At 50.7% G+C, this 25,910-nt stretch overlaps 11 protein-coding genes across 11 annotated transcripts; 6 read left to right on the forward strand and 5 right to left on the reverse strand.

Annotated features, from left to right (window-relative positions):
• Nucleotides 1-856: 856 nt before the first annotated feature.
• Nucleotides 857-2,997, reverse strand: ALTATR162_LOCUS9474 (uncharacterized protein; the record flags this gene model as incomplete). The annotated part of the gene is made up of 3 exons (XM_043317108.1): nucleotides 857-1,906; nucleotides 1,956-2,158; nucleotides 2,208-2,997. 3 exons carry the CDS (start codon nucleotides 2,995-2,997, stop codon nucleotides 857-859), a joined length of 2,043 nt encoding a protein of 680 aa, XP_043173043.1.
• An 864-nt stretch (nucleotides 2,998-3,861) lies between these two features.
• ALTATR162_LOCUS9475 (uncharacterized protein) lies at nucleotides 3,862-6,506 on the reverse strand (the record flags this gene model as incomplete). Its single annotated transcript, XM_043317109.1, has 3 exons — nucleotides 3,862-6,135; nucleotides 6,195-6,301; nucleotides 6,368-6,506. The coding sequence occupies 3 exons, from the start codon at nucleotides 6,504-6,506 to the stop codon at nucleotides 3,862-3,864; spliced, it is 2,520 nt and encodes an 839-aa protein (XP_043173044.1).
• A 332-nt stretch (nucleotides 6,507-6,838) lies between these two features.
• Nucleotides 6,839-8,634, reverse strand: ALTATR162_LOCUS9476 (uncharacterized protein; the record flags this gene model as incomplete). The annotated part of the gene is made up of 3 exons (XM_043317110.1): nucleotides 6,839-7,903; nucleotides 7,955-8,523; nucleotides 8,574-8,634. The coding sequence occupies 3 exons, from the start codon at nucleotides 8,632-8,634 to the stop codon at nucleotides 6,839-6,841; spliced, it is 1,695 nt and encodes a 564-aa protein (XP_043173045.1).
• A 1,070-nt stretch (nucleotides 8,635-9,704) lies between these two features.
• On the forward strand, nucleotides 9,705-10,850 carry ALTATR162_LOCUS9477 (uncharacterized protein; the record flags this gene model as incomplete). The annotated part of the gene is made up of 1 exon (XM_043317111.1): nucleotides 9,705-10,850. The coding sequence occupies one exon, from the start codon at nucleotides 9,705-9,707 to the stop codon at nucleotides 10,848-10,850; it is 1,146 nt and encodes a 381-aa protein (XP_043173046.1).
• A 28-nt stretch (nucleotides 10,851-10,878) lies between these two features.
• ALTATR162_LOCUS9478 (uncharacterized protein) lies at nucleotides 10,879-13,718 on the forward strand (the record flags this gene model as incomplete). Its single annotated transcript, XM_043317112.1, has 3 exons — nucleotides 10,879-10,914; nucleotides 10,964-13,586; nucleotides 13,654-13,718. 3 exons carry the CDS (start codon nucleotides 10,879-10,881, stop codon nucleotides 13,716-13,718), a joined length of 2,724 nt encoding a protein of 907 aa, XP_043173047.1.
• A 697-nt stretch (nucleotides 13,719-14,415) lies between these two features.
• On the forward strand, nucleotides 14,416-15,541 carry ALTATR162_LOCUS9479 (uncharacterized protein; the record flags this gene model as incomplete). The annotated part of the gene is made up of 4 exons (XM_043317113.1): nucleotides 14,416-14,722; nucleotides 14,781-14,898; nucleotides 14,949-15,300; nucleotides 15,413-15,541. The coding sequence occupies 4 exons, from the start codon at nucleotides 14,416-14,418 to the stop codon at nucleotides 15,539-15,541; spliced, it is 906 nt and encodes a 301-aa protein (XP_043173048.1).
• A 605-nt stretch (nucleotides 15,542-16,146) lies between these two features.
• ALTATR162_LOCUS9480 (uncharacterized protein) lies at nucleotides 16,147-17,112 on the reverse strand (the record flags this gene model as incomplete). The annotated part of the gene is made up of 1 exon (XM_043317114.1): nucleotides 16,147-17,112. One exon carries the CDS (start codon nucleotides 17,110-17,112, stop codon nucleotides 16,147-16,149), a length of 966 nt encoding a protein of 321 aa, XP_043173049.1.
• Nucleotides 17,113-18,109: 997 nt separating this feature from the next.
• Nucleotides 18,110-19,616, reverse strand: ALTATR162_LOCUS9481 (uncharacterized protein; the record flags this gene model as incomplete). The annotated part of the gene is made up of 2 exons (XM_043317115.1): nucleotides 18,110-18,566; nucleotides 18,628-19,616. The coding sequence occupies 2 exons, from the start codon at nucleotides 19,614-19,616 to the stop codon at nucleotides 18,110-18,112; spliced, it is 1,446 nt and encodes a 481-aa protein (XP_043173050.1).
• An 837-nt stretch (nucleotides 19,617-20,453) lies between these two features.
• On the forward strand, nucleotides 20,454-21,612 carry ALTATR162_LOCUS9482 (uncharacterized protein; the record flags this gene model as incomplete). Its single annotated transcript, XM_043317116.1, has 2 exons — nucleotides 20,454-20,503; nucleotides 20,559-21,612. 2 exons carry the CDS (start codon nucleotides 20,454-20,456, stop codon nucleotides 21,610-21,612), a joined length of 1,104 nt encoding a protein of 367 aa, XP_043173051.1.
• A 1,046-nt stretch (nucleotides 21,613-22,658) lies between these two features.
• On the forward strand, nucleotides 22,659-23,336 carry ALTATR162_LOCUS9483 (uncharacterized protein; the record flags this gene model as incomplete). Its single annotated transcript, XM_043317117.1, has 1 exon — nucleotides 22,659-23,336. The coding sequence occupies one exon, from the start codon at nucleotides 22,659-22,661 to the stop codon at nucleotides 23,334-23,336; it is 678 nt and encodes a 225-aa protein (XP_043173052.1).
• Nucleotides 23,337-24,155: 819 nt separating this feature from the next.
• Nucleotides 24,156-24,631, forward strand: ALTATR162_LOCUS9484 (uncharacterized protein; the record flags this gene model as incomplete). The annotated part of the gene is made up of 2 exons (XM_043317118.1): nucleotides 24,156-24,360; nucleotides 24,438-24,631. The coding sequence occupies 2 exons, from the start codon at nucleotides 24,156-24,158 to the stop codon at nucleotides 24,629-24,631; spliced, it is 399 nt and encodes a 132-aa protein (XP_043173053.1).
• Nucleotides 24,632-25,910: the final 1,279 nt, after the last annotated feature.

Consider the following 25,910-nt stretch of genomic DNA (forward strand, 5'->3'; position numbering starts at 1 on the left):
TGCGCGACACTATTTTGGAACAGTACGCCAAGAACACGGTTGGCATAGCGACGTCCCGGGCGCGTCGGTATTGCGCGCCATCACGAGAACGCCTCGTTTCACACGATCGCCCTCCGCCACTCAGAGCCGCGGGGTAGGATGCGACGGCGCACGTCAACATGGATCATACTGGCATCTTGCATGTCAACATTAGCGATATCTGCCACTACTCGCTCATTGTACCCGGCTGCTTATACCCGTGCTATACATTGACCTACACTACATCTCTACGCGTTGCCCCGTTGCCTGGTCGCCTGGTCGCTTTTTAAACTTCGTCCAAAAGACCGTTACCCTCAGGTCATCTGTTCAATGCACTGCGGGATCCTCTCCGGCTTACTGCAGTCAATATATCATCGTGAAGATATTCTGGTAGTGGGCCGTCCATTTCCCTGTTTGTTATCCGTTGATAGTCCGGACCCAGAAAAGCATGCTGCATTGAGCTCAGCTCTGCCGGGAAGCGGCAGATGAGATTTCTTTTCTATACCCGTTGCTGTGTCGACCTACTATAGGCGCGTGCAACCTAACGTAATCCGTGTACTCCACAGGCCTCTCACAACCGGTTTCCTCCATGGCGGACAGCCGAAGAAGAAGCAATCCTCTCGTGTCCACGGAGTGTGTTCCGTGCCGACATGGTACTTACACCAGGGTAGAAAGGTGAGCGAGCCGCCTACTGTTGCACCGACCAACCACTACCAAGGTACATTTGCGTCAACAACCCAGATACATTGAGCTTTTGTCTCGAGGCAGCGCATACAAGGATGGGGTTATCGATGAGCATGACTCGAGAAGCTTCTTTATCTTATCAACCTACGACTGTTCACTTCGAACATCTAAACGTAGCCGTCCACCTACCACCCTTGACATCCATCACCTCAACACTCCCCTGTCCTTGCATCGTCTCTACAACAACATCCCCGCTCAACCCCCCATTCCCACTCATAACAACCCGCCCAGCACAATCCAACACCGGCACCCTAACCTCGCCCGTCGTCCCCTCCGGCGCCTCAAACTCGAGCATCACACTATCATTCAAGACTTGGGTCCTCGCACCAAAGAAGCCCAAACTCGTGCTGAACCCTGCGTCGGCAAACTTGAGATCACCGAGCGAAGGCGCAACACGCCACGTCGCTCCACCGGCAGTCAGTAACTGCATACCAGCTACGTATTGCGTCAAACTGGACGTAGGACCCGTTGCCCATCCATGTGCATGGCTGATGCGCGCGTCGTTGACGTAGGGCGCGTAGTGCAGTTCTCCAGTTGTACTGTATCCCTCGATAAAGGTAGAGTTTGTCATGCGCGGGTCGTCGAGCATGAAGCCCCATTGTAGACGCATCAACGCTAGTGCAGCGGTTGTGTTCTGCGCGAGGAAGTGGGATTGCAGTTCAAATCCTGAAATGAAGGGTGAGATTGCGTCTGCGGCTTCGGGCGCGGGCGCGCCATAAGGCGTCCATCGGGAAGCGAGGTTTGATGATATTTGACTCGTTTGCGTGCTGTTCACAGTGAGGTTTGCAACGACGGCCCAGGCGTTTCCGTCTTGCGGCATGAGGGTTGTGGTTTCGTTGTCGCGGTACATGCCTTGCTCTTCATCCCAGAGGAGTTCGTTGGCCGCGCTCTTGATGCGCTCGGCGGTTTCTTGCCACGAAGAGATGTTTGCGGTGTCGTTTAGAGCGCCGGCGAGGTAGATGCCTTGATTGATGGTGTAGTAGAGAATGGCGTTTGCTTCGATGTTGTGGCCGCCCATGCCGAAGCGGAGCCAGTCGTTGGGTGCGGTGACGTTCATCAAGCCTGTGTCGTCGATGTTTCCGAGGGAGAAGGACAAGGCGAACTTGTACTTGTCCCACAGAGAGGTCAGGTATTCAATGTCTCCCTAGTAGCGTCGGTTAACGAATGTTGGAGCTTAGAGAAAGAAAACTTACGGTGTAGAGGTAGTGGTCAGCAACACCAATTAAAGTGTACAAGTGGTATGTAAACGAGATAGCCTCGGGAGGGAAGGGCCGTCCAGCATATGGAAGCAGACCATTCGTCTCGTTCTGAACCGCGAAGAGCGAGTCCAATGCATTTTCAATGGAAATGACATCGTTTGTCGATACCACAACACCGGGAACAGCTATTGCCATGTCTGCAATCTCGTTAGCACTTGATCACTGCCGGGAGGAACAACAACCTACCGCCAGCCCACACAAGTCTATCCCTCTTCGCACCATCAACCAGCGCACTCTTGCCACTGGTGATGGTGTAGTTGTTATACCAAGTAACATTCACCGGAGTCTGATCATCGTCCTTTGAGTAGCCCTCTTCACCAATATGAACAAGCGCATCTCCAGTATCCGGTTCGATAGTACAGATCTGGTTCGTGTACGCGCCAGCGTACCATACGCGGTTGAGCAATCCATCGTCGCAATGGAAATGCCCCGTGTAATTCCCCAACGCATCATCCTCCCAATGCGGCATAGCAGTATAATGTACCTCGACACCTTGCACCTCCAAACTCCCTGTGCCGTTATGAACCAACGTCATATACCTAAACGCGCCTCTCACCTTCTCCTTGGGCGCCGTATACCTCCCTGTACCATTAACGTGGAACCAGAGTGTCTCGTCTTTTCCTGCATCGGCGGTTGCATCGCTGCTTCTGTTGCTGATCCATAACGACGACTCGGAGAAGGTGACGCCGATGTATTCTGAGGACGAGTTTACAGAACCGATTGTCACGGTGACGAGACCGGCGATGTTGATACCGAAGTCGTACGCTGTTGCTGCGTCGCCCGTGTAAACTGAACTGCCATTTCCACCGCTGCTCGTCAGGCTTTCAGGGTTGGTGACGGAGCCGTTCGAGCTGTGGACGGAGATGGGGTGAAGGGTTCGTGATTTGGGGGCGAGGATGTATTGTGAGTATGGGGTTGTTGCGAGTGCAACTGGTATGACAGCTGTCAAGCCAACCAAAGAGCTGGAGAGCTTCATCTTGAACTAGTATTCGGTGAAGCTTGGAATCCGAATCCTACATTTTTTGCACAAGCATTTGCTATTCAAGGCTTATGTACCTTCCTTCCCGTAGCTTCCGGTTCCCCATACGCCATGGCCATCTCGCCGTTCGATTCCCATACTTATTTGCCGACCTGAAGATCTTGAGGTTTCTTCGGACGAGTTCACACCGAGGTGACGACGTCGAGAGACAAGTCTCTTTCTTAATTAGGCTGCGGAGACTGACCGAGGCCCTGGTACGATCCTAGTCAATGCGGGGAAGCGAATCGTTTTTCTGCAACCAACTGCGGATCTTATGCATGTGGCTGACGCTAATGTGCAATTGCCCGAAGTAGTGGCGGCATATGCCAGATTCCTTGCAAGGTTGCCTCCACGTCCCGATGTCTTGCAGTAAATTCGGTGTCAGAAGAAGTAGCCTGAATCCTACATTCTCCCGAGTAGACTGGCCAGACTGTAGGAATTGCCATTGTATTAGGCTAGCATCGCCCCGTTGCCAAGCAAATGAGAATCACACCAGTTTTGTGCTGACATCTATACACGCCACGCCACCGCGCCTAAACTTCGGCTTATTCTTGCTAGTTGTATACACCAGCAGGATCCCCCATAACCATGCTAGCAAGAAAGTGTGGCAATCTTCTGGGTATACTGTTATAAGGGGATTAAAGACGTAGTTGCACATAATAGTCTCCAACCGTAGTACATGGACATCATTACTATATACCACCGTTGCGCCTGCATTTCAGCACACAGCACATTCACGGTAGCAACTACTATACACCAACCCCCCTAGTACCATCCCACAAAAACCACACGCACACATAATCCATAACACTACCCTCTCATCTACCTCTTCCCCTGCGGCAACATTCCCAGTAGCCTCTCCACCTCCACCGCCGCACTCCCCCCAGCCTTATCCCTAATCTCAACAAGCAACTCCCTATCCTTGGCCTTGAACGCCTCCTCTCCCGCTTTAACCATAAGTCCACACTTGATCCACATATCGACCCTCTCTCCCACCGTCAAACTCGTACATTTAGGAATAAACACACTCGCGACCCTAGTATTCCCTGCCCCCAGTATCTCACTGAAAAATGGCTCCCAACCAATAGGACTCTTCTTCTGCTTGGCGAATTCTTCGAGCTCGTTCCAGTGGCGTGCTGCCACGAGGGCGCGCAGACGGATGTACGTGTATGTTTTGTCGTTGATTTTGAATTCTGAGACGACTTTTGAAGCGCGCTTGTAGTGGCCCTGCCGAATGAGTTGGAAGATTGTTTCGTTTGCTGAAAGGCCGATGTAGGTTTGGCCTGGCAATGAGCCTGTGGGTGCGGGGTCTCGCGGCCCATTGAGTTCAGTTTCGAACTGCGTTTGGAGACGGAGCAGTTTGGCAGCATCATCGATGGCCTGGCGCTGGAAGACGGCTGTGCTGTCGCGAGAATCTTGGAGGTATTTAGATGCTAGCTTCAATTTGTCTTGTTGGGCGGTGTGGCTTTCCTGCGCGATGGCTTCGGATAGGAGGAGGTTCGAGCCGTCTAGTCTTCTATCGTCTTGGTAGTAGAGGTCCTTTAGTAGCTCGCGGTCTTGGTCCCAGGCTGACGACTCTACGAGAGCTGTAGCGACAGGTCGGCTGTTGATGACGCGGAAGAAGGACGCAAGAGGCAATTTCTTGCGCAGATGTAGGAGAACGTGAAAAATGAGATCGGTGTCGCCTGACTCGATAGCCTTGTCGAGTGCAATGGTATCTTCCTTCATGTTAAGTAGCAGCGGCACTTGCTTGCCAGCTCTAGGTTCATAGTTGAGTAGTTCTGTGGCCAGTCGCACACGACCTTCATCATACGCCGCTCGTGCGATCTCCTCGAATGATACACCGGGTTTTCCGTGTAATTTCTTGACTATAAGACTGCAGATCTCTTCCTCTGGATCCGTCGAGACGCGCACCTTCTGCTGCGCCCAGTGACCATGAATCTGGTTTGCTGGAAGATGCAAGTACTCAGCTATGCGCAATGCGAGAAGATATTCACTGCGGTTCGTGAGACGCTCAACAAGCTTCTCGGGCGTCATGCGTCGATATTGATCGTAACTGAGCGGCAGTCCAACTTCGTAGAAACGCACGGCGTTCAGAACTCGTAGTGTGTCGCACGTGTCGACAAAGTCGTCGGACGAATACAAGTCTAGTACAGACTTTCCGTACGAAGCCGCTTTCAATAGCGACTTCTGCCAGTGGATGTTGTATTCATGCGCCGCAGCTTTGACGCATGTGTCCACTGCCTCACCCAGACTCGGTCGTATTAGCTGTATGAGGTCGTCCGCTTTGGGGCTCTTCTGTTCAAGTAATGAAGATGCCTCTAGCAGATTTGCAGCAGGCGAATCCGAGCCTAGCCTGAAGACATCCACCGCCTCATCCGGCACCTTTTGTATGAACTCGCAGACATCGTTCGTCAGGAGTCGTATGCCATCTATGTCCGGTAACAAATGTACCCAAGTATCATAGTAGAACTTGGTCGCTGCGCTTCTGGGGCCGATCAGGTGTACCTCGTCTTCCCAAGCTAGTGCGACAGCATTCGATCCGCACCATTCCATATCTTTTGGTACTGTCTTGATCTTGCTGTCGTACTCGCTGAGCTTCTCACTCCAATCGCCACTAACAACCCAGACCTTCCCATCTTCTGTATAGAAAGCAAGGAATTCTGCGCGTGGACTAACGCTGATATGCCTGAAAGGTCCAGCATCGAAGTTGCGGTCTTCTGCCTCGGTCGCATCAACGACATACAGCGTTGACCCGATCGCCAGTATAACTTCGACCGACCGCGAGAGGGAGTACGCAGGTGGTATGATGCTCCATGATATGACAGGTTCGGTCGGGGGTATGGCGAGGAGTTTAGGACGCGGTTCGGTGTACGAGGTAACGGATATGAGGTGGTTGTTCCCTAGGAGCGCAACGAAACCAGTGCTGTAGAATTTGCAGGATACTACGCCGTGTTCGTCTGCGCCGTGGCCGAGTGTGAAGGGCACGAAATCGCCTTGGAGGTCATAGTAGCAGCGCACCGTTCCATCTGATGTGATGACCAGCAACTTCTCGTCTTCAGACCATCCCAGGCCCTTGATTGTACCCTTGTCCCACTGCTGTCCGTCAGTACCTAGTCCCATAACCGTTCCAAATGCACATGTGTATCTCATACGTTTATACTGCGAATCAGCTTGCCCGCGCAGCTGTAGATGTCGATGCTCGATTTGGACGCGCCAGGACCACGGTAGGTATGCAGCTTGTCCTCATCACGGTAGACAGCTGTAACAATCAGTCATCCTGATCACATGTTTGCGCAATCGTCGGCAGACGGTGGGACGTACCTACCTACAGCACCGCTATACGGCGCCCCCACCACATTGTAGTTCTCGAGCTCGAGATCCTGATCGAAGACAGCCTGGTAAAGCTGTACTTTCCTGTAAAACTTGTCACCGACCTTCTCCCAGTTGGCTGTTGGCTTGGACATGGTTGGTCGCGACTATCGGGGTATCATGGCGCGAAGTTGTCGGAGGCTTGGTGTGCCTGGATGGAGCTCTTCGTTGAGGTCATAGCTCTCACCCGCCGAGGCTGTCGCATCACATTATACTTCCAGCAAGGCTCATGGAGATTGATATGGCATTCTTGATTATTCTTGCTAACTATATACTGCTGTACTACTATCCTAGGGGTATTGTTGGCCCCATCTTTGAGGAAAACGCCGTCGCTCATGCATTCGTAACCAATTTCTGCGCCTTACCCTAGAAGCCCGATTTCTTTCCCAACCAAGTCGCATAATCAACGTCAAAAGTTCAACTTTACTCAATGTTCGCCAATGAGCTCAGCCAGGGTTTGGCGAAGACCGAACCGATCGTTGTCGCTGCCAACCTTTTTGCGGAACATGGCCAGATCTTGGAGGAACGCCTCTGCCTCATTGTGTAGCTCCTGCGCCAACTCATCATGGTCACCTTCATCGTAGCCCGAGTCCGAGTCACCATCACTGGCCTCATCATCTGGAACCGCTTTCTCTTCCCCATCTCCTCCATCTAGCCACTCTTCCTTGTCGAAGTCTGGCGTACCAAGCTCCCGTGGTGGAGGTAGGACGATAGGGTTCTTGAGCTCTCCTAAGGCGAGCTGGAGATGGCGGCGCAATGAGTCAATCTCTGCACGCAAGGCTACGTTGAGTGGGCGGAGCTCTTCCACTTCGGAAGTGAGCGCCTTGATCTTCGCTGCGGACGTGTGACGGTTCTCTTCCATGAGGCGTTGCATGAGTGCAACCTGCCTCTGGTACTCGTCCAGCTCCGTAGCCTCCTCCCTCTTGCGCTGACTGGCTGCATTGACACAGACCTGTAGGCTGCGGATCTGTTCTGACATCTCGGCAATCTGGGCGTCTCGTTGCGCAGCGGACATGCAATCCTGGTTGACCAAGGCACGTGTACGGATACGCTTTGCCTGGTCGGCATAACGTAGCGTGGAAAGAGTCTCGTCGTAGTCGGCTGGGGCAATGCAAGCAACCATGGCCGTCTTACTGTTACCGCCCAGAGAGTCTTTCAGCAGCCAAGTCAAGACCGAATCACGGTACGGCACAACCTCTCGTGGCCGTCGTCCCTTTGCACCATGTCTTCGCGGGTCTGCCAGAGCAGCGATGACGCGGCCGAGTGTGGTGAGGGATTTGTTTATCTGCGCTCCCTCCTTCAAGCGAGCTCCTGTGGCTTCTGTCGACTTGGCACGCTCAGAACCAGCGAGATCGACAAGACGCATGCGTGCTGTACGTTCGATGGTCTCGTCGGAGAGGAGTGAGTGGGTAATTTGCTTGAGGCGGATTGTGAAAACGGCATGGGATCGGGATGAGGTATCGTTCATCTTGGTAGATGCAGTTGTCCGGCTCTATACTGATGTTAGTATGTCATCTGGAGGGGCATGGGAAGGTTTGCCTACCATGTCGCCAATCTTCATCAAGCGCGCAACATCGGCATAGCTCTTGACTTCAGCTTCGGTCAGACCCTGCACGTAAACACCATCCTTTTGGCTCTCGCGGATCTTGAGATAGATTGGTGGAGTTGTCTTTGGGGTGAGCAGATCCCGTACATGCTCATTGTAGACCTCGAAGTAAGAGACCTGGACATGGTAATTGGTGTTGGGGGACGGTTCATGCGCGATTCGATCGAACAGCTCCTCGCAAGTTCGTGGAATCAAGCCTGGGTTGTCTGGTGTGCCCATCATTGTGTAACTCTTGCCGGATCCCGTCTGACCGTATGCGAATATACAGGTGTGGTATCCTGAAAAGTTGTGGTCGAGGAACTCCTCACCGAAGGAGCGGTAGACATCTTCTTGATGAGCATAATGCGGGTCGCTCTCGTCGTGGGACCAGTATGAGCGGTCGAATGTGAATTCCTTGTCGTCAAGAACACGACGTCCGTTGTTCTCGCCCTCTTCGGGCGCAAAGAGTGTCGTCTTCTGTGTCGCTGGGTCCATGCGGATCAAACATCTTGTGCCCTTCTCCTTTTCTGGTATATGTCAGTGTCTAGATGCATCAATTAGACATTGGCGACCTTACCTCTCGGTACAAAGGCTCTGCATCGCACCACAACCTTGACGTTGCCGGGGTCGTCGTTCATGGGCGCGGGTGGGTGTGAGAGAAACGAGGCTTCTGATGCGCGCATTGAAGGCGCCGAGGCAGTCGTGTGTAGTGGATACATTCTGTAGTCCAGGATACCGTCTAGTAAGTAGTAGCAAGAATTCAAGAGCTGCTGCGACCGGTGTATGTACAGCAGGTGCATAGGCGGTGTTGAGATGGTGCACGGATCGCTCTGCCCATGACTCGTGGGCCAATGTTTGGCCTCTGTCAACACGCGGTTGCCGTGTGCGATCGATAACACGTCACTGCCAAGCACCCCACACACGCGCCCGCCATCACAGCGCGACGCGACGAGACGAAAGGGGACGTTTAATAGCTTTCTAGCTTGTAGTCGGACGACACCATCTAAGACACTGTGAGTGCAGTTGAGGATAGTCTCTAGGTGCTTTCATGTGAATACATACAGTACTCCTTGCCTTCCGACAACACACACATACAAGCAGACAGGATCACCTGGGCAAAAGCAACGCCACGATGACTTGCACACCGCATCAATGTCCGGTGAAGTACTCTAGGCGCATGTAGTGTCAATCTTGGGTTTGAGCCTCGAGCGAAGGATCAGTGAGTATCCTGTCGGTCACCTCGGTAGCACCAACTACGCCTTCTATTCCAACGCCTTCTATACAGCACTTCGCGGCCAAAGAAGCTTTCTGTCGTCGATGTGGGAGGCTTGTTTTCAATGTTTGGAATTTTGCCATGACCCCATTTCTTATTGAGTGGATGATGGGACTGACGTTGTCAAGAATGCTGCTTCGGCCAGTTGTGTGTTGCGGTAGCGACTAAATTTTCCATCTGAAGTGGGCGCAAATTGTGACTGGTATCGACCCTGCAACGTGAACTCCAACAATACATGTAGCAATACTCAACCCATCCTGGTCCACACAGCGAAGCTTTGCTCACTTTTGAAGATCCAACAGGAGACCAGGCGCACGACGGCCGAGGACAAATAAAACCAGCAGACCCTGAAGTGCTTATCCTCGTCTCGCTTGACGAGCACACCATTGGGAACGGCCATCGCATACGCGAAAAAATCACGCGCCATCACCAGACATGGCTACGGCTGCGGTGCTGAGTCTCTTAGATGAGCACACCAGACAAGCAGCGTTTGAAGGTAGTCTAGCGAAATTGAAAGCCGCGCCGGGTGTCGACATCAATGCACTCGATATTTGCGTGCGACTATTACCCACCGAAAGCGCCCGTCAAGACGAGAGCGATATTCCGCAGCATGGTCAATTATGGGATAATTTCTTAGATTGTTTAGTCGACGAACGGACATCCCAAGACCTCTACGAGATCGCTGAAATATGCCATAGCCATGGGTCATATGCCGCCTCCCTCCTCAGCTCTAAACTCAATCACAGACTTTCTACTCTAGTTGAGGATCTTTCATCTAGCGATCCACATCCGGAGAGCCTCCACTGTGCGAAGGTTTATCTCGAATTTCTCAAGTGCTCATTTTGGATACCAACCGTGTATTCACACATGGTGGATCCTTGGACTCTCCCTCTTCTTTCAAATTTTATCGGCATCGACGGGCTCGATGATACGGCACACGATACCTTGTCCGCTTTCTTTTCCTTGTTGAAGAGTAAACGAGATGATTCGCTCGCCCATCTCGACAACATCGTGGATCAATCAATATGGGATCGACTCAATGCGCTCGACATGGAATGTTTTGCTGCTCGCTCTAGCAAGATCTACCGGACTTGGTTTCAATGGGTCTCGCTCGCTGCGTCCGGTGGTATCAAGTTCGAATGTGTAAGAGACGAAGAGTACTGGCGGAAGCTCAGACTGGGTCTTGTCAAAGGCCATGCGGATCAGCGCAAGTACTGCCTTGGTATCATCCGACAGTCTTTCCTCGCTACATCCAGCCCTATTGACATACCCACAATGCGATATGATGCTAGCAAAAACGACCGAGAACAATACGATTTGTACACGACTCTATTCGAGACGATCGTGCTGCATCGGTATTCTGGACAAGTCGAGGATTGCCTAAAATCCATGACTACACTTCTTGGATCTTCCTCGGCAACAATTCCCTCCAAGATTACACCCGCGATGTCCACAACTTTACTGACTGCAGCTTTGAACCCATTGATTCAAGAGAGCGTTAGGAAGATGATCGGCGGATGGTATATGGATTTCGTCATCGAAGTAGGTAACATTCCCTATCCTCTCAGTGGTCAGTACTAGTCGTTAGAATTCTATCAGCTGTGCAACAATGTACCGGCTGTGCACAGAGCACAAGAAGACTAAGGTGTCTCTTGTGTAGACTAGCTTGAATTATGCTGACCTTCACCCCGCAGCGCCGTGGTGACTTGAATGGTCACATCAACTTTCTATTTGACGGATTTCTCCCTTGGGCAATTGATGGCGGTCTCTTTACGTCAACGCTTACTGCTACACGATCATCGACAACGTGCGCTCACGGAGAAAGACTTGCTGCTGTCATCTCACACTTCGTATCCGACACGGAAGACAGTCCATCCTTTGTCCCTTCAGTCGATTACAACGTTTCCGAAGTTGAAGTGGATAATCGCAATGGCCGCGCAATCATCCTCGGCGTTGTTCGCTATATCATGAACGCCAGCGGCAGATTATTTCAACCAGCAATATTGTATCTACTGCACGGCCTCATCGAAGGCCTGAAGGTGCGGTACGAGCGAGTTTCATCGCATCATAAGCTTGATATCTCGGAGATCACCGAGATTCTTAGCTTGTCGCGACTGCCCGGAATGCCTGAGGTAGCAAGCGACTTGCACAGCATTCACTGTCGAAAGCTCTGCGATCTTCTCGATTCTGGTCTAGAGGCGAAGGACATACCCACCGACGAAACTTTACGCGCAAAATGCCAGAAGCTAGAGAACCCAGTGGATCAGTCTGCATTACCAGCATCGTTCGACAAGAGTGATACCGGGTCGCCCTCTATTCAGTCTTTCTTGAAAGACCTCCACGAATCGAAACATAGCTGCATACAGGGCCCATCCTTCGCGCCGGCTTGTAAGAGCATGATCGAGCTCCTCGACCGGACAGAAGTAGTGAGCGTCGATCCCAATGATCTGCACACCATATTGGCAGCACTATGGGAAGAGGCAGAGATTCGCGACTTCATCAGACCATTTGCTGTGCATCTGCCACCCTTGCTGTTCCATCCCACATGCATTCAAGTTTGTGCCGCGAACAGCCAAGGAGAGGATGGTTCGGAGTCAGACCTCACTGTTCTCCTATCTAAAGCCATGTTGCGTCTTACGAAGCTGTCCAAGGGAAGATCCTATGTTCTAGCAGTATTTGCCCAAACATTACGCAAAGCTGCATTTGCAAACCCATCAATAATCTCAATACTTCCCTTCGAAGACTATATTCTTGACTTCGTCAACGATCCGGCATCTATTAGACCGGAGTTCTTGTTCGAGGTTGCCGCTGCCGATAAGCTTCAGCGATATCTACCGCATCGGACATACGCCTCGTATTACGGCATGCGAGAATGGCACGCATATGCGGCTGTCATAGATTTGTTACGGCGTTGTCCGGAAGAGCAAATAAGCGCTGCTCAAAGAATACTGGATCAATTGCTACAGCCCTGGAGAAGCCAGAAACCACCAGTCGCCGTCAAAAGCCCATGGAAGAAGACGTTCCAGCTACAAGCGATGCTGGTAATGACTCACTATTGTGTAACGGAATCCGACGTGGATGCGTACCTCGATGGTCTTACACACGCCCTGTCGTTAGAATCATGGCCGCGATACCGCTATTTGCTCGAATGGACCATTGCTCGCATCTACCGTCGATTTCCAGGAAAATCTTTGCGCATTGTGGAAGAGCTTGGAAATTTGGAAGAGTACAGCCCTGTACACATTGCTAGTCTGATCAAACTTGGTCTTCTCGTCGCACCATACGAGTCTCAGGACTTTGCCGTCAAGCTCATTACTGAACTGAACGCTTACTCTGCCAGTCCTAAGGTACAGATCCGCCACGAAGCGAACTTTGCGTTCCCACTAGTCTTTGATCTAGCCGTCAATAAAAATTGGAAAGATATCATTGAGAGCCCTGCGTTCGCAGGTATGAACGCTTTCATTCGCCGATTGGACAAGTTCAATGCATCGCCTTGGACGATAAGAACACTGAAAGTCGACATTGAACAGGACTACACTCTTGCAGGTATATTCCAAGGACGATATCTCTCAATCGAAACACCAGAAGAGGAGCTCGTAACGCACGAGGACTTTGAGACACTCGAGAGTGAAGACAAATCAGACCATGTAAACCAGCCATCTGCGCGCATACAGCTCGGAAAAATGACCACAAATCGTTTCGACATCACCACACCAGCTATATCGATCCCGGCCGTCTCCGCCTTAGAACCTGCCGGCCAAATAACCCTCCAAACCAAAGCCGGTATCGACCTAGATAATCTCCACCTTCCTGGCGGACCACCCAGCACCCAAAACCAACGTCCCGCCTCCGTTATGCTCATTGCCTCTTTAATAGATAACCCCACGAACCTCGGTGGCCTTTCCCGTATATCCGAGTCTTTCGGGCTCGAAGCTCTTTACATCGATGACCTCAAGAAAGTCGTGCAAAAGGACTTTAAGGCTACCAGTGTGCGGTCAGAGAAGCACTTGTCTATCAAGGAGTTGAAGGAGGTGAGTGTACCGGCGTTCTTACTTGATGCTAAGAGTAAGGGGTACGAGGTTGTGGGTATTGAGCAGACGGACCGTAGTGGTATTTTGGGTACTGAGGATGATAAGAATGATGTGATGGATGGGAACGGGGAAGATGGAGGGAAATTCAGGAGCCAGGATACTGGTACGCTACCGAAGAAGTGCTGTTTAGTGCTCGGTAGTGAGAAGGAAGGGATTTCAGCGGAGGTGCTGGCTGTTATCGATCGTAATGTTGAGATTAAGACTGTGGGTGTTACTAGGAGTTTGAGTAAGTTTTGACTCTGCTAATACCTTTGGGCTACTTCAAGAGTTTTGTGCTAATTTGTATACAACAGATGTTCAAACCGCAGGTGGCATTGCGCTATACGAGTGGTGGAGAGAATGGGGCCGCAAGGCCTAACACAGGCAGAGTCACTTGTATTTGCTACGCAGCTCTTGCTTTTCGCCTGAACTTTACACGTCATAGCTTACTCAAAACCGCCTTCCGCATTTACACACTCTGATTGTTGATATACTGCTCCAACCCCTCTAGGCGCTAAGCCGAGAATGCGCTAGCGCTTACTTAGTAAGGCGAGCTTCTTATATGGCTACAAACCTCGAAATAAGCAGTAGCTAGTAGAAGAGGCTATGTCATTGCAGGAAGCGAAATCAAGAGAGGTTAGATTGTAGAAAACACTTCCCTAAGACTTTGATCTACAAGCTCTAGTCTCGCTTCGATATTCTTCCGTCTACCAAGTGCCAAGAGACCGTGCGTGAACATGCTCTAAATCCAATTCCCACCAATCCTGAGCTCAACCCTTGGAGCTTCCATTGAGGTTGACGGAAGATTCAGCAAATTGTATCGTTCAAACTTTATGACCCACTATGTCCACCTGCGCATGTCATCGGCACCTGAGCGTGAGTGAAGATCAAATTACTAGTGTAGGAAGCGCTAGTAGATCCTAACCGAAGTCAGCTATCTATATAACATACCGCACTCTGGACAGACAGTACCGCGTCTCTTAGTCGTCGATCGTCGATCGACAACAGAGTCTCTGTTTTCTGCTTATACTCTTCTTGCTTGGCAGCCTCTTTTTATTCCTCTGCCAAAAGTCAACATGCGCACATTCCTCCCGATTCTAGCAGGACTTGCTGCAGCAGCCAGCGGCCTTCATTTGCCTGCTGCTCACAAGGACAGTTTGGAGGTGCGCCAGAATACAGAATATACTGGCTATCTGGTGTCGACTTTCAGCGACCAAAACCCCCAAGTCCAATGGCATCTTTCCAACGGCGAGAGTCTCACGGGTTCTAGATTCCTTAATAAAGGTAGATCGATTTTGGCGTCTACTGTTGGTACACGAGGCGTTCGGGATATTTTCCTCACTACCAATTCTGCTAGATCGGAATTTTTCCTGATCGCAACTGGTAAGTGGCCTTTACTGTACAGGACGCATAGTCTCCCGGCTCTGACATAGGTGTGTAGACCTCGACATAAATGCAGCTGGGTTCAACTGGGATGTGGCGACCAGGCATGGAAGCCGCGGTCTTGTGATCTGGAGCTCAAAAAATCTGGTAGACTGGTCTGCTTCTAAGCTCGTAACGTACGATTCGTTTCATAAAACCTTCCTGGCATTACTGATCAGAATTGCAGTGTAGAATCCGATACAGCCGGCATGACGTGGGCGCCATCAGCCGTCTGGAATGACAAGGAGAAGCAGTACTATGTTTTCTGGGCCTCTCGTCATTATGATGCTGGTGATACAGACCACAAGGGCGTGGCGGGACTTGACCGTATCCGCTACGCTACCACCAAAGACTTCCGATCCTTCAGCAAGCCCCAGGACTACCTCGCCATACCCGGCACGCCGCTGATCGACCAGGAGTTCCAGTACCTTGGCCAACCCGGACACTACGCTCGTTTCCTAAAGAACGAAACCGTTAACCAAGTCTACCAAGAGACAACGACCAACGGCCTCTTCGGTACTTGGAAACGCATTCCAAGGGTACGTCCGCCCTGAGAGTCCAACCGAAGGACCTGCATCATTTATGGACATTCGTAAACCTGGCTTGTATCATCTGTTGCTTGATAATTATACGGAATATGTCCCTTTCCAGACATCAAGCATTCTTCAGCCTCGATGGGAGCAGTCACCCGGTGGCTTCGCACAGGGTCTCAAGCATGGAAGCGTTACGCCTTTGACTAAGAAGGAGTACGATGCTGTTGCTAAGAAATGGCTTATATAGTAGATGTCACGTAGCGATTCTACACAAGTGGAGTGATGCGCATTCGTATATAGGTGTAAATAAGCTGAATGCTTTCAGCATCAACTTCGTACGTACTAAATTCTTGGAGACGAAGAGTATCTTCGCAATCCATTAGTGTGTCTAAAGTAGGCACTGAACGTGATGCTATGCGAATCCAGTAACGATGATATCACATCGATATCCTATATAGGTGACACCTAAGTCTACACTAAACTTACACCCCCTGCGGTTTCTCATCAGAGTCCTTTACTCGACTGAGAAGCGATATTCAATACTGGATTACGAGTCATAGTAGTTTACTTCTCTTAAGTCCGATTCAATCTATTAGTTAAAACAATCACTGGACCTCATTATGCCGGTCACATGTATATTATAATTCTTGGTATCCTTTAGGCGTCCTGCAAAGGCTACAGCAAACGATTTGGATATAAGTATGTACAACCTCAGAAATATGATATAGAGGTAAAAGTATTTAACAAGAAGATACTTAACATCGCACGCCCTCTCAGCAGCTTAACGGGCTTGTTCAAGGGCATGACCAGAGGGTTAAACCAATGATAACCAGCCCGAGTAGCATTCCTTGCTTAATAGGCAACCGGCCAGCCGTTTTCGTAGCGAAGAAGGTTAATACCTAACTGAGCCTGACCATCAGATTGCCTGTAGTAATGGTAGACGAGTACGTCGGCGTCGGTGTCTCTGAAAACAGTGTTATGGCCAGGTCCGCGAATGGCGCCATGTGATGCCAGCACCAGCGTGCCGCCGCCTGACATCATCTGCCTACCGTCGCGGTCTACGTAAGGACCCTGAACGTTAGTAGATCGTCCAACCCTGATATTGTAGGTGCTGGCAGCAGCCTGGCAACACCTATCAAAAGATACCCAGAGATAGTAGAAGTTGCCATTGCGAACGATGACGGGTGCTTCTATGGCGCCGCCGGATCCGCGACTGGCGATATCGACCATGTTGCTGCCGGAGCGCATGCCGGTGCTTGGATTGATGGAAATCAACTTGAGACCATTTCCAAACGAACCGAATGATAGCCACCACCTGCCCTCAGCGTCGACGATCAAGTTGGGGTCGATGGCGTTGTATGCACTGTTCGCAGTGGTCTCGATCACAACACCGCGGTTCGTCCACGATCCGGCAGCACCCGTGGTGCTTGTGGCCAAGAAGATTGCGGACCTGCGAGATCCAAAGGTCGAGGCAGAGTAGTATAGATAGTACTGGCCATTGTGGTACGAAAGGTCTGGAGCCCAGAGATTTTCGTTAGTGGCGCCCGTGTACGGTTGTGTCCACGGGGCATTTGCGTTGTTCCATACAAGACCGGCATCGCGCCAGACGGTGCGGTCGGTAGAGGTCTTGAGTGCAATGCCTGGTGCTGTGTAGGCCATGATGTAACTACCGCTCGGCGTCTTGACCACTGTCGGGTCGTGAGCGAAAGTGCTCCCAGAGACCGCACCTGGGCCAGGATAGTTCTGTCCATTGACGCCAGGCGCCATGGACAGGGCGGCAAACGCGCCTCCGAGAAGAACTTTGAACAAGGAAAACATATCGAAAAAATATCAGGATCGAATTGAATCTGCTGTCTGGATTGAACAGTGAGTGCAACTCACCGTTCCTTTATCAGGAAATCTCATGGCCAACCTACAAATTCGAGCCTTGCGGAGGAATTTACTCTTCTCCGTTTTAGGGTTATATTAACAAAGCACCAGCTGCTTGGCCTGTATCAGGAAAGTGGCTAGCATGACTACCTCCAGCGCATCTCGTACGTCGTATCCAATTAGATTAGAACAAGCTACGGCAGTTCTACCCCAGCATGTACCCCAGAGCAGTGAACAAGCCGGACGCCAAGCAAGCATGTGGCGAGTGAGCCTATAAAAGCTCCGAGTGGCATCATCCCCTAATGTTACTAGCAAGAGTCAATAGATGCCAAGCCGGCACCGGCTCTTCTGTGATTCGACGCAGCCTTTACCGGAACATCTTTTCCCCACCAGCCACGACTTGGTCTACACCCATACTGGTCAGTACTCATTGTTTCAAGGACATGATTTCTAAGAGCTACTCAGAGTCGTACTAAAGTTGCTGCATGACTCTCACCTATCAACGCCTTGATCATGAGGCTTCCAAAACGCACGAGACTCATGACTTTTGGTCTCAATGACTCAAGCGAAGGAGTATTCAAATACAGCTGTACACACTGCACGCGAGGTGCCTTCGGAAAAATATGGACCTCTCCAAGAAGAAGTGGTAAGAACGAGGTAAACAAACTCTCATCCGGCCTCTCCGGCTGATATAAGCACTAATACAAAGTCTTCAACTACGGACTTGCCAAGTTTAATCACTTCCAAGACAACAATTCTTGATGATTACTTACTATCTTTAGGCGGAGTCCACATATTTCCGAAACGAAAGCAGAAGGTGTTCAGGTACGCGCCTGCATTAAGATCATTATACAGCGTTACGAATAGCGTTGTGCCTGCATTTCAGCACCAACACGTTCATCAGATGATTACCTATTACGCGTCGCTTCAACAGCGTTATCGCCAGTTACTCAAAAACCTTCTTCCACACCCACAGACTCCTACTGTTAGTATAAGCCTTCAACCCCTCCACCCCCCACGCCATTCCTACCCCACTCTCCTTCCACCCCCCATATGGCACCTTAGGGTCAACATCAAAATGTGAATTCACCCACACACTCCCTGCCTCCAATCTTCTCGCCATTCTTTCCGCGCGCTCCAGATCTTTACTCCAAACCGAAGCGCCCAACCCCGTTTTGAGCGCATTCGCTCGATCAATGACGCCGTCTTCGTCGCTCCATTTTAGTAAGGGGACGATGGGACCGAAGGGTTCTTCTTGGACGATTCGGGAGTTTTCCGGTGGGTTGTCGATGATGGCGGGGGTGATGAAGTAGCCGTTGGGGGAAGAGGTGGCGGAACCTGCTAGGGCGGTAGTCCAGTGCTGGGCAGAGATCTGGTCGTACATGTCTTTGACTTTGTCGAATCTGGCTTGGTTAAATTCTGTACTGTCGCTGACGATTTGAGGAGAGGGGGATGGTTGCGTACTGCATCTTATTTTGCACAGGTCCCACGACCACACCATCCTCCGTACCAGCACCAGTCTTGATATTGCTCTTTGTGAACTCAACCATCTTATCACGGAAGGTGTCGTAGATGCTTTCGTGGATGTAGATACGCTTCGTTAACATGCAGATCTGACCTGAGTTGAGGAAACTCAGCGTAGCAATCTTAGGCAGGCATTTGTCGATATCGACGTCTTCGCACACGATCGCCGCGTCATTGCCACCTAGTTCCAAAACGTACCGCTTCAACGTCTTCGCACAGGATGCTGCGACCAGTTTCCCTGTAGCTATCGATCCAGTGAAGGCGATCTTGTCGATACCGGGGTGTTCAGTTATCCATGGACCAAGGTTGTCGTCTCCACTGAGTACCTGCACGACTCCTGGTGGGAATACTGTCGTAGCCAGTTCACCGAGCTTGAGGTCGCAATATGGCGTGTATGGTGATGGCTTCATGATGAACGTGTTTCCAGTAATCAGCGCTGGACCTAACTTTCCTATGCCCAGCAAGACGGGCCAGTTCCAGGGCACGATACCAGCGCATACGCCGATGGGTGGATGAGTTGAGTAAACAATCTTCTCGTCGTCCTCTTGCAGGACCTCGTCTTTAATCTCCATGGTGGCGAAGGCGCGTAACCACGTTAATGTCTTATCAAGCTCAGATTTCGATAGTGACAGCGGCTTGCCTTGCTCCTGGGTGAGAAGCTGCTCAAGGTCATCGCGGTGATGTTCTATGGTATCCGCATATTTGAGGAGTAAATTTGCTCGCTCAGAGAAGGGCGTTGTGCTCCATGTCTGGAATGCTTTACGTGCTGCGTACACGGCGGCATCTAGATCTTCTTTCCTGGCTACTGGCACTTCGTAGAGTGGTTGGCTGGTGGCTGGGTCGATGGAATGTCGCGTCTTAGCAGTTGGGATAAGCTGGTTGTTAATGATGTTGCCTAGGTAAGTCTGCGTGTCGAATTTGGACGCCATCGTGAGTCGTGCTTTCACTATCGCTTAGACCTTGACTTCAACCGGTGACAAAAGGGTTGCATTGCAACGATGCTATTATATCTGCGACAGCTGACGCCAAGTACTGAAGGCGCTGTCTCGAAAGTGGGGTGACCATTGTACAGACGCGGGGTAAGTGGTCCAATACGAGGAATATTCAGCCGCATATGTTCGGAGATCATCTGAGCTGTAGAGATAGCATTGTGTTCATGGCGTTCGCTCGATGGTGAAGTAATTCTGGCTCGGATATCCACGATAGTGTGGGTTAATAGTGTGCACGGATCCTCAAGTTTGGACGTGGGACGCGGGACGCGTCCACACGTCTTGAACCACGCTCCAACCTCATCCACTTCCATGGCCAATGCCACTCCGCGGCATCACCCGTACCTTCGCAAGGACAAGTGCAGGGACATGCTGGGCTTAGCTTCACCTCTATGGAGATCTTGGACAAGCCATGTGTCGGCTGAGGCATGCTTTCCCCGCCAAGCATCGTGAAACGGCTATCAAACCCATCCTCTCCCGCACGACTTGATGATACCCCTACTTCGTTCCAAGATCGCCCAGACAAGCCCAGCTGTCACTCGTCCTCTTGTACCTACAAGTTTCAATTAAGCTCTACGTTCCCCCGCTTAAGCCTCCTCTCACCGTGCATTGAAGCTCGTACAAGCATTCAACCGCCGCAAGGTCGAACGCCAAGATGTATCTGTCACGATTGCTGAAACTGGGCTCTCCGTACTACCCGTCCAGGACAACATAGATATAATGGCGATATGGTCCACAGTAAGTCGATAATGAATGGAACCTGACTATCTACTCAAAATGCCTTTCATGCACTCCAAGGGTGCGACGACGCTCGGCCACACATTTAGGTGAGTACCATCATTGCTTTCAGATTCATCAAGCTGAACCGCTAACTAGAGACAGAAATTTTGACCAGACGATAATCACAGTAAAAGTTGGTGGAAAGGACTACCCTGAGTCTTTCAGCTGCCATCGCGAACTTCTGCGACGATGCTCACCATACTTCAACACATGTCTAGAGGAGAAGAGCGACTCACCATACGAGAAATCGGGTACCACACTTGAGCTTGACGACACTAGCCCCGATGTGTTCGACGCCTTCATGCTATGGCTATACACAGGCTTCATCCCGCATCACCTCATCGAAGGCGGGAAGGAGGTGCACCCTCCAACACATGCCGTCAATGTCAATGGAGGCGACAGCACGAACACCATCGAGCAGACCGAGAGTGATGACGTGGACACTGCCTCCTGGGGCATCGCTCTAGAGGCCGATGATACAGAATCAGATACCTCACCAGCCAACGCCGAACCAGCAGCCAGCCCTGCACCTAGTACGGAGAAAGTGCCTGGCGACGCCGAACCCGAAAAGGCTGCCGTAGTACCGCCTCCACGAAACCCCGCCGAGAAGCCCGAGATACCAAAAGAGACACTATGCCCATGCTGCTCAAGACCATACAAGTGGAGAGGATTGGAAGGCTTCCTAGAGCGCCGGTTCATATCACTCTACGTCTTCGCACACCGCTACGCCATCCCAAAGCTACGCCGCGCCGTTATTCTAGCATGGCAAACGAACGACGAGATCCTACAAGTCATGCCCGACCATAGCAATGTCATCGCCGCCTACGAAAGCCTCCCACCAGACGCACCGCTGTGCCGATACTTCCTTGATATGTACTCCGTGTACTGGAACCCCGATCGCGACGACGAGCGCACGATAGCTCTGCGGAGTCAGCTTCCGCAAGCTTTCTTATTCGAACTGGTGACAATGTTGGCAAGGGGCGAGAGGCCCAAGATGGAGAAGGAATGGTGCGAGTTCCATGAGCATGAGAGTGAGGAAGAGAAGAAAGCTTGTCTGGATGACTTGGCCAAGGATCCTATTGCGAGCAAAGCGCTTAGGCGGATCAAGGATAGCAAGGGCTGGAAGGGCTTGGTACTCAAGAAGGGCAAGAGATGATGATGCTATGGAAACCATGTCCACGCTTCTCATCTGGTATGGCATGGCGTTTTGGAGCTTTATAACACCAGTCAATCTGGTGAAGCAATCGCAACACGTTCACTGTTCTCAACTCTTCGCACTTTCGAATAACCGGCCTCCCTTGATTGTGCTTCGTCCCAAGTCACTAACGTTCGTGTTCCCTCCAGCTCCATGAACCTACCACCACAACCAAGGTGCTGTTCGAGGATCAGTCAGCCTTGTCGTCAAGAAAGGTAATCTGGGAGGACGAACTGGGGGCCGCGCACCGACACGTTTTGTGTTCCCCCCAGCGAAAACGATAAAGTAATTTCTAGGCTGACCGGTCAAGTATCTAGGTTCTTATCGGTGCGTTTTAGAATGGTCAGTACATGATTGGCTTGAGTGTTACATCTACCACCCCGCGGAACCACACCAGACAATTCCCATATGGTCACAGGAGCGGTAGCGGAATGGAAATCGAGCGATCTGCCTTGTTTTGTCCCCGCAAGGGGTGGCTGCCAATACAAACGGTGCAAGGCTGAAATCCAATCTTGTTCCCTGGCCCCCGCACTACAACCGCCACCGTTTAGAACATCACAAGGCTGAAACCACGATGGTGAACGAGGTTGTAGTGGTGCGCTTTATACTGAAGATGGTTCGCCCTTTGAGAACCTCGGCCTTCTGTCAACTTCCAACTTACTGCGAGCGATTGCAGTCTCGCCTACGCTCCGGTGAACGCGTGTCCTGTTCGCCATCCAACCGGCATGAGTTCCCCAGGTTACAGCGCACTGCATGTGCCTAACAATTGTGCTTGGGAGCTGGAAGAATATGAGTCTGAGTACCGGTAAGTTACATTCTGCGAGATGACCCAGCTTCGCGGCTAACAATCGTAGACCGCATGAATTCAATACGGAGGTCTCCTTGACGGTGGAAATAAAAACCTGACCGCGATTGGTGTATCTTGCACCTCGAGTAGCAGTGTAGGCTCGGCGGACGTTGACGGTGTGCGCTCTACTCACTCCAACTTCGAGCGGAGCGATACCCTGATGCCTTCTCGAAGAGATGATTGTGCGAAACGTTTTGGAGCAGAGACACTTGCGTGCACCCTCGACATCAACAATGACGGTTGGCTAAAGTGGCTGTTTGATTCGATTGGTCTACCGTCACCCCTTGACTCATCCACTGCAGAGGGTGCCAGTAACATTCTTGGCTCCATGAGGTATAATTACCAGCTCGAGTATCTACAAGCCGACCAGCTTCGACAAGTTCTGCTACAGACTTACTCCACCTACGCTATCAAACTCATGTACAACGATGGCCGAGACTTCATCGGACTCAATAAAACCCGCCTCAAGTCACACGTGCCTGACATCACGGCCTTTATCGCTGATACCGTAATCGAGCTGGGCGTCATGCCAGCCGTTGTTCCTGTTGCCTTGTTTGGACTATGGGCCTTGATCAGTTCAGGCCTCTGCCTCGTCTATGGATTCAGGCGACGCTGGAGCGCGATCCTCGACGGGCATACAGTCTTCAGGCTTGGCGTTGGGTTGCAGGAGGCATACCGGGCGAAGCTTCAGCAATATTCTACAATCGGCGAGATTGAAGAGTGTTCTACGCTGCACGAGATCCCGGGGTTCGTGAGTGACATGGACTTCAACGACAACGTGGGAGAAATCGGACTTGTGGATGGAAAGCCTGCACGAAAGGACAAGCTTTACCAGTGATGAGTAGTGAACAATCTCTGGAGTATCTCAACCATGGTATCCTTAAATATAAACGCACAGCCGCAATGCGAACCATGGGACAGTCTAGTAGATGCCGATACGGTACACTTCATTTGCATGCGTCGTGTTCGCGATAGTATAGCGTTCTAGAGTACGATAATACTAGCTATCCTAGTCACGGTATTAGTAATACTTTTACTATTTCTAGCTCTTCGCACCCTCTTACTTGCGAATTGTGACTCTCTAACAATTATGCTTTTTCCAAGCCGCTAAAGCTCGTGTTTCCCCAGCTTCATCAGCAAGCTGAAGAATGCGGGGAAGCAACACGACGTCTCATGACCAGACCGAGGTTCATCACGAGATTCCCGACTCTTCCATTCTCACTAAATTTACTTCGTGGCGTTCGTTTCTATCAGTTAGCTACCAGCAGCATCATACGGTGTGGCGAAGGCCAGTATTTTTACGCTACTACTTGCGAGTCTGAAGCTATTGCTTGGCAACTACAACTGTCTTGCAGTACGGGGCCAAGAGGTCTTGTAAGACCACGATAATGTATGTTTATGTGTGTATGTCGTGTCAGCTGAGATATTGGCTACGGCCAGTCTCACAGATTTCGTCCTTGTGCTGAAAATAGGTTCTTGGTGGTGAGGCAATGCAACGAGCAGAAGAAGACACTGAAGTAAAGACTTCACAGCTGCAACCGTAAACTTGAGATATAAAAGTTGGCTTCCATTCCGCCTATTAGCTTTCATTCGCACCACACATCATCAAATATCAACAACTACATCAATCATCTCGTCCAAGGTTAAGACCATCATCATGAAGACCTTTACCATCGCCATAGTTTCTTCCATCATCACCCTTACCACTGCTCTCTCGCCACCCTACGAACCCACTTGCGAGACATGCGTCTACACACCCAACGAAAACAAGTGCGACATCACCACATCCTGCACGTATGTCTGGGGTCACCAAGACCCGCATACACCCGGTCCATACTACTGCGCTTGTCGCCATGGATACCGTATGTCTCTCTCTTCCTCCATTCTACTTCTTTTGTATCAAGCATTTGATGTCAAATATACTAACACACCCCAACAGGTGCGACGGGATATGAAGCCAACGATATGGAGGTCCAATGGCGACTCCCCTGGTACGGTACGCCAAGTGGCGACCCGAGCCAGGAAGGCAGGGTGTTTGTAAAGCCTGGGGTTGAGTGTAATACTCTCTGTGATGATTGGTATCTTGGGAAAGACGGGTGCAAGGCTGTGCAGGAGAAGGAGTGGTGCATGTAGGAAAGAGTATCCGTAGTTTCTAGGTAGGGTTCATTAATGAGTACGATCTTGTTGCGAAGCTCTCTCGGAGACATATTTTATTTTTTGCCCTAATAGATGCCTCAGCGCTTTCCTTGAGGGTTAAACTGGTATTAAGCATCAACATCGCTTCGGCAGCAGCTTGTTGTGGAGCAGCAGTGCATGAACTGGATTGTCCATTACACTTTTGTACTCAGCCTCGGATAGTGTGGGTTCTCCATATTGTGGGTTCTTTTGCAAGAAGTATTCGACTGATCTTCCACATCGATGGACTTTGCCTTCCACATATGCTAGAGATAGCGCCCATTCCCTGCCGAAAGTCTCGTAGAATCCAGCCGGTGACACGAAACCAGTACGTTTCCGTTTAGAAACGAGTCTTACTCGCTTGAAGCTTGTCAGATCTTCTCTCTCCTGCTCAGGAAGGTTGTCATAGTCTCCTTTACGATTACTGGTAACAGAATCCTCTTGTAGGAGAGTTGGTCATCGAGCGTGCCGACTCTTCTGCGGAGGAACAGATTGTAGCTGAGCTTCATCATCCTAACCACAATGATCCTCCGGAACCACGTTCCACATTTTTTACATTGTATATCAGAATCCTTGGAGCAACCTGATGGTGTCTGGCGACCCGGACAGGTAGTGTCACTGTTATCGCCGTCACTTTCACAATCTTGACTGAAGGTGAAACTCATCTCAACACGTTGCTCAGACGAGAATGCACACTGCCACGGCTGTGACTGCTCAACATCTTTTCCAGTACTTCTAATTTGTAGTGCATATTCCCGCTGCTTCATTTTCAGGTACCCATGCCTATTGTGAAAGCGTCCTTCGAGCACGAAGTTAAAGGCATCCCAGGAAATGATAAACTGCAGATGTACAGGTGCAATGCGACCAATAGGGTCCTCTAAGATCATCGGCTCCTCAATAAGTACTCGTTCCAGTTAGCCAGGAAGTGCAGTCTCTAAGCGGATTACAGCTCAGTAGGTGGCAAAGTTTACCGCCATCACACCTTGCATCATGTCTTTGAGCTCAGAGCCCAATTTAAGAATCCAGTCGAACTTGAGTGCTTCCGACACCTTCACCAAGATTGAACTGCAGGTTTTGATGTTGTTGGTAGCGTCTCTAATGCCGTATTTGATGTTGTTGAGTGCTACATCATGTGAGAGAATGGTGGTGTCGTGTATGAGCTTCGCTTCGTCGAGTTTATCATTCGTCTCTTTTCGATTAACGCCTAAAAGCGTGCTATACTTTATCAGTTTGGAGC

The sequence above is a fragment of the Alternaria atra genome, assembly GCF_907166805.1.
Source record: "Alternaria atra isolate CS162 genome assembly, contig: 30, whole genome shotgun sequence".
Taxonomy (NCBI): Eukaryota; Fungi; Ascomycota; class Dothideomycetes; order Pleosporales; family Pleosporaceae; genus Alternaria; species Alternaria atra.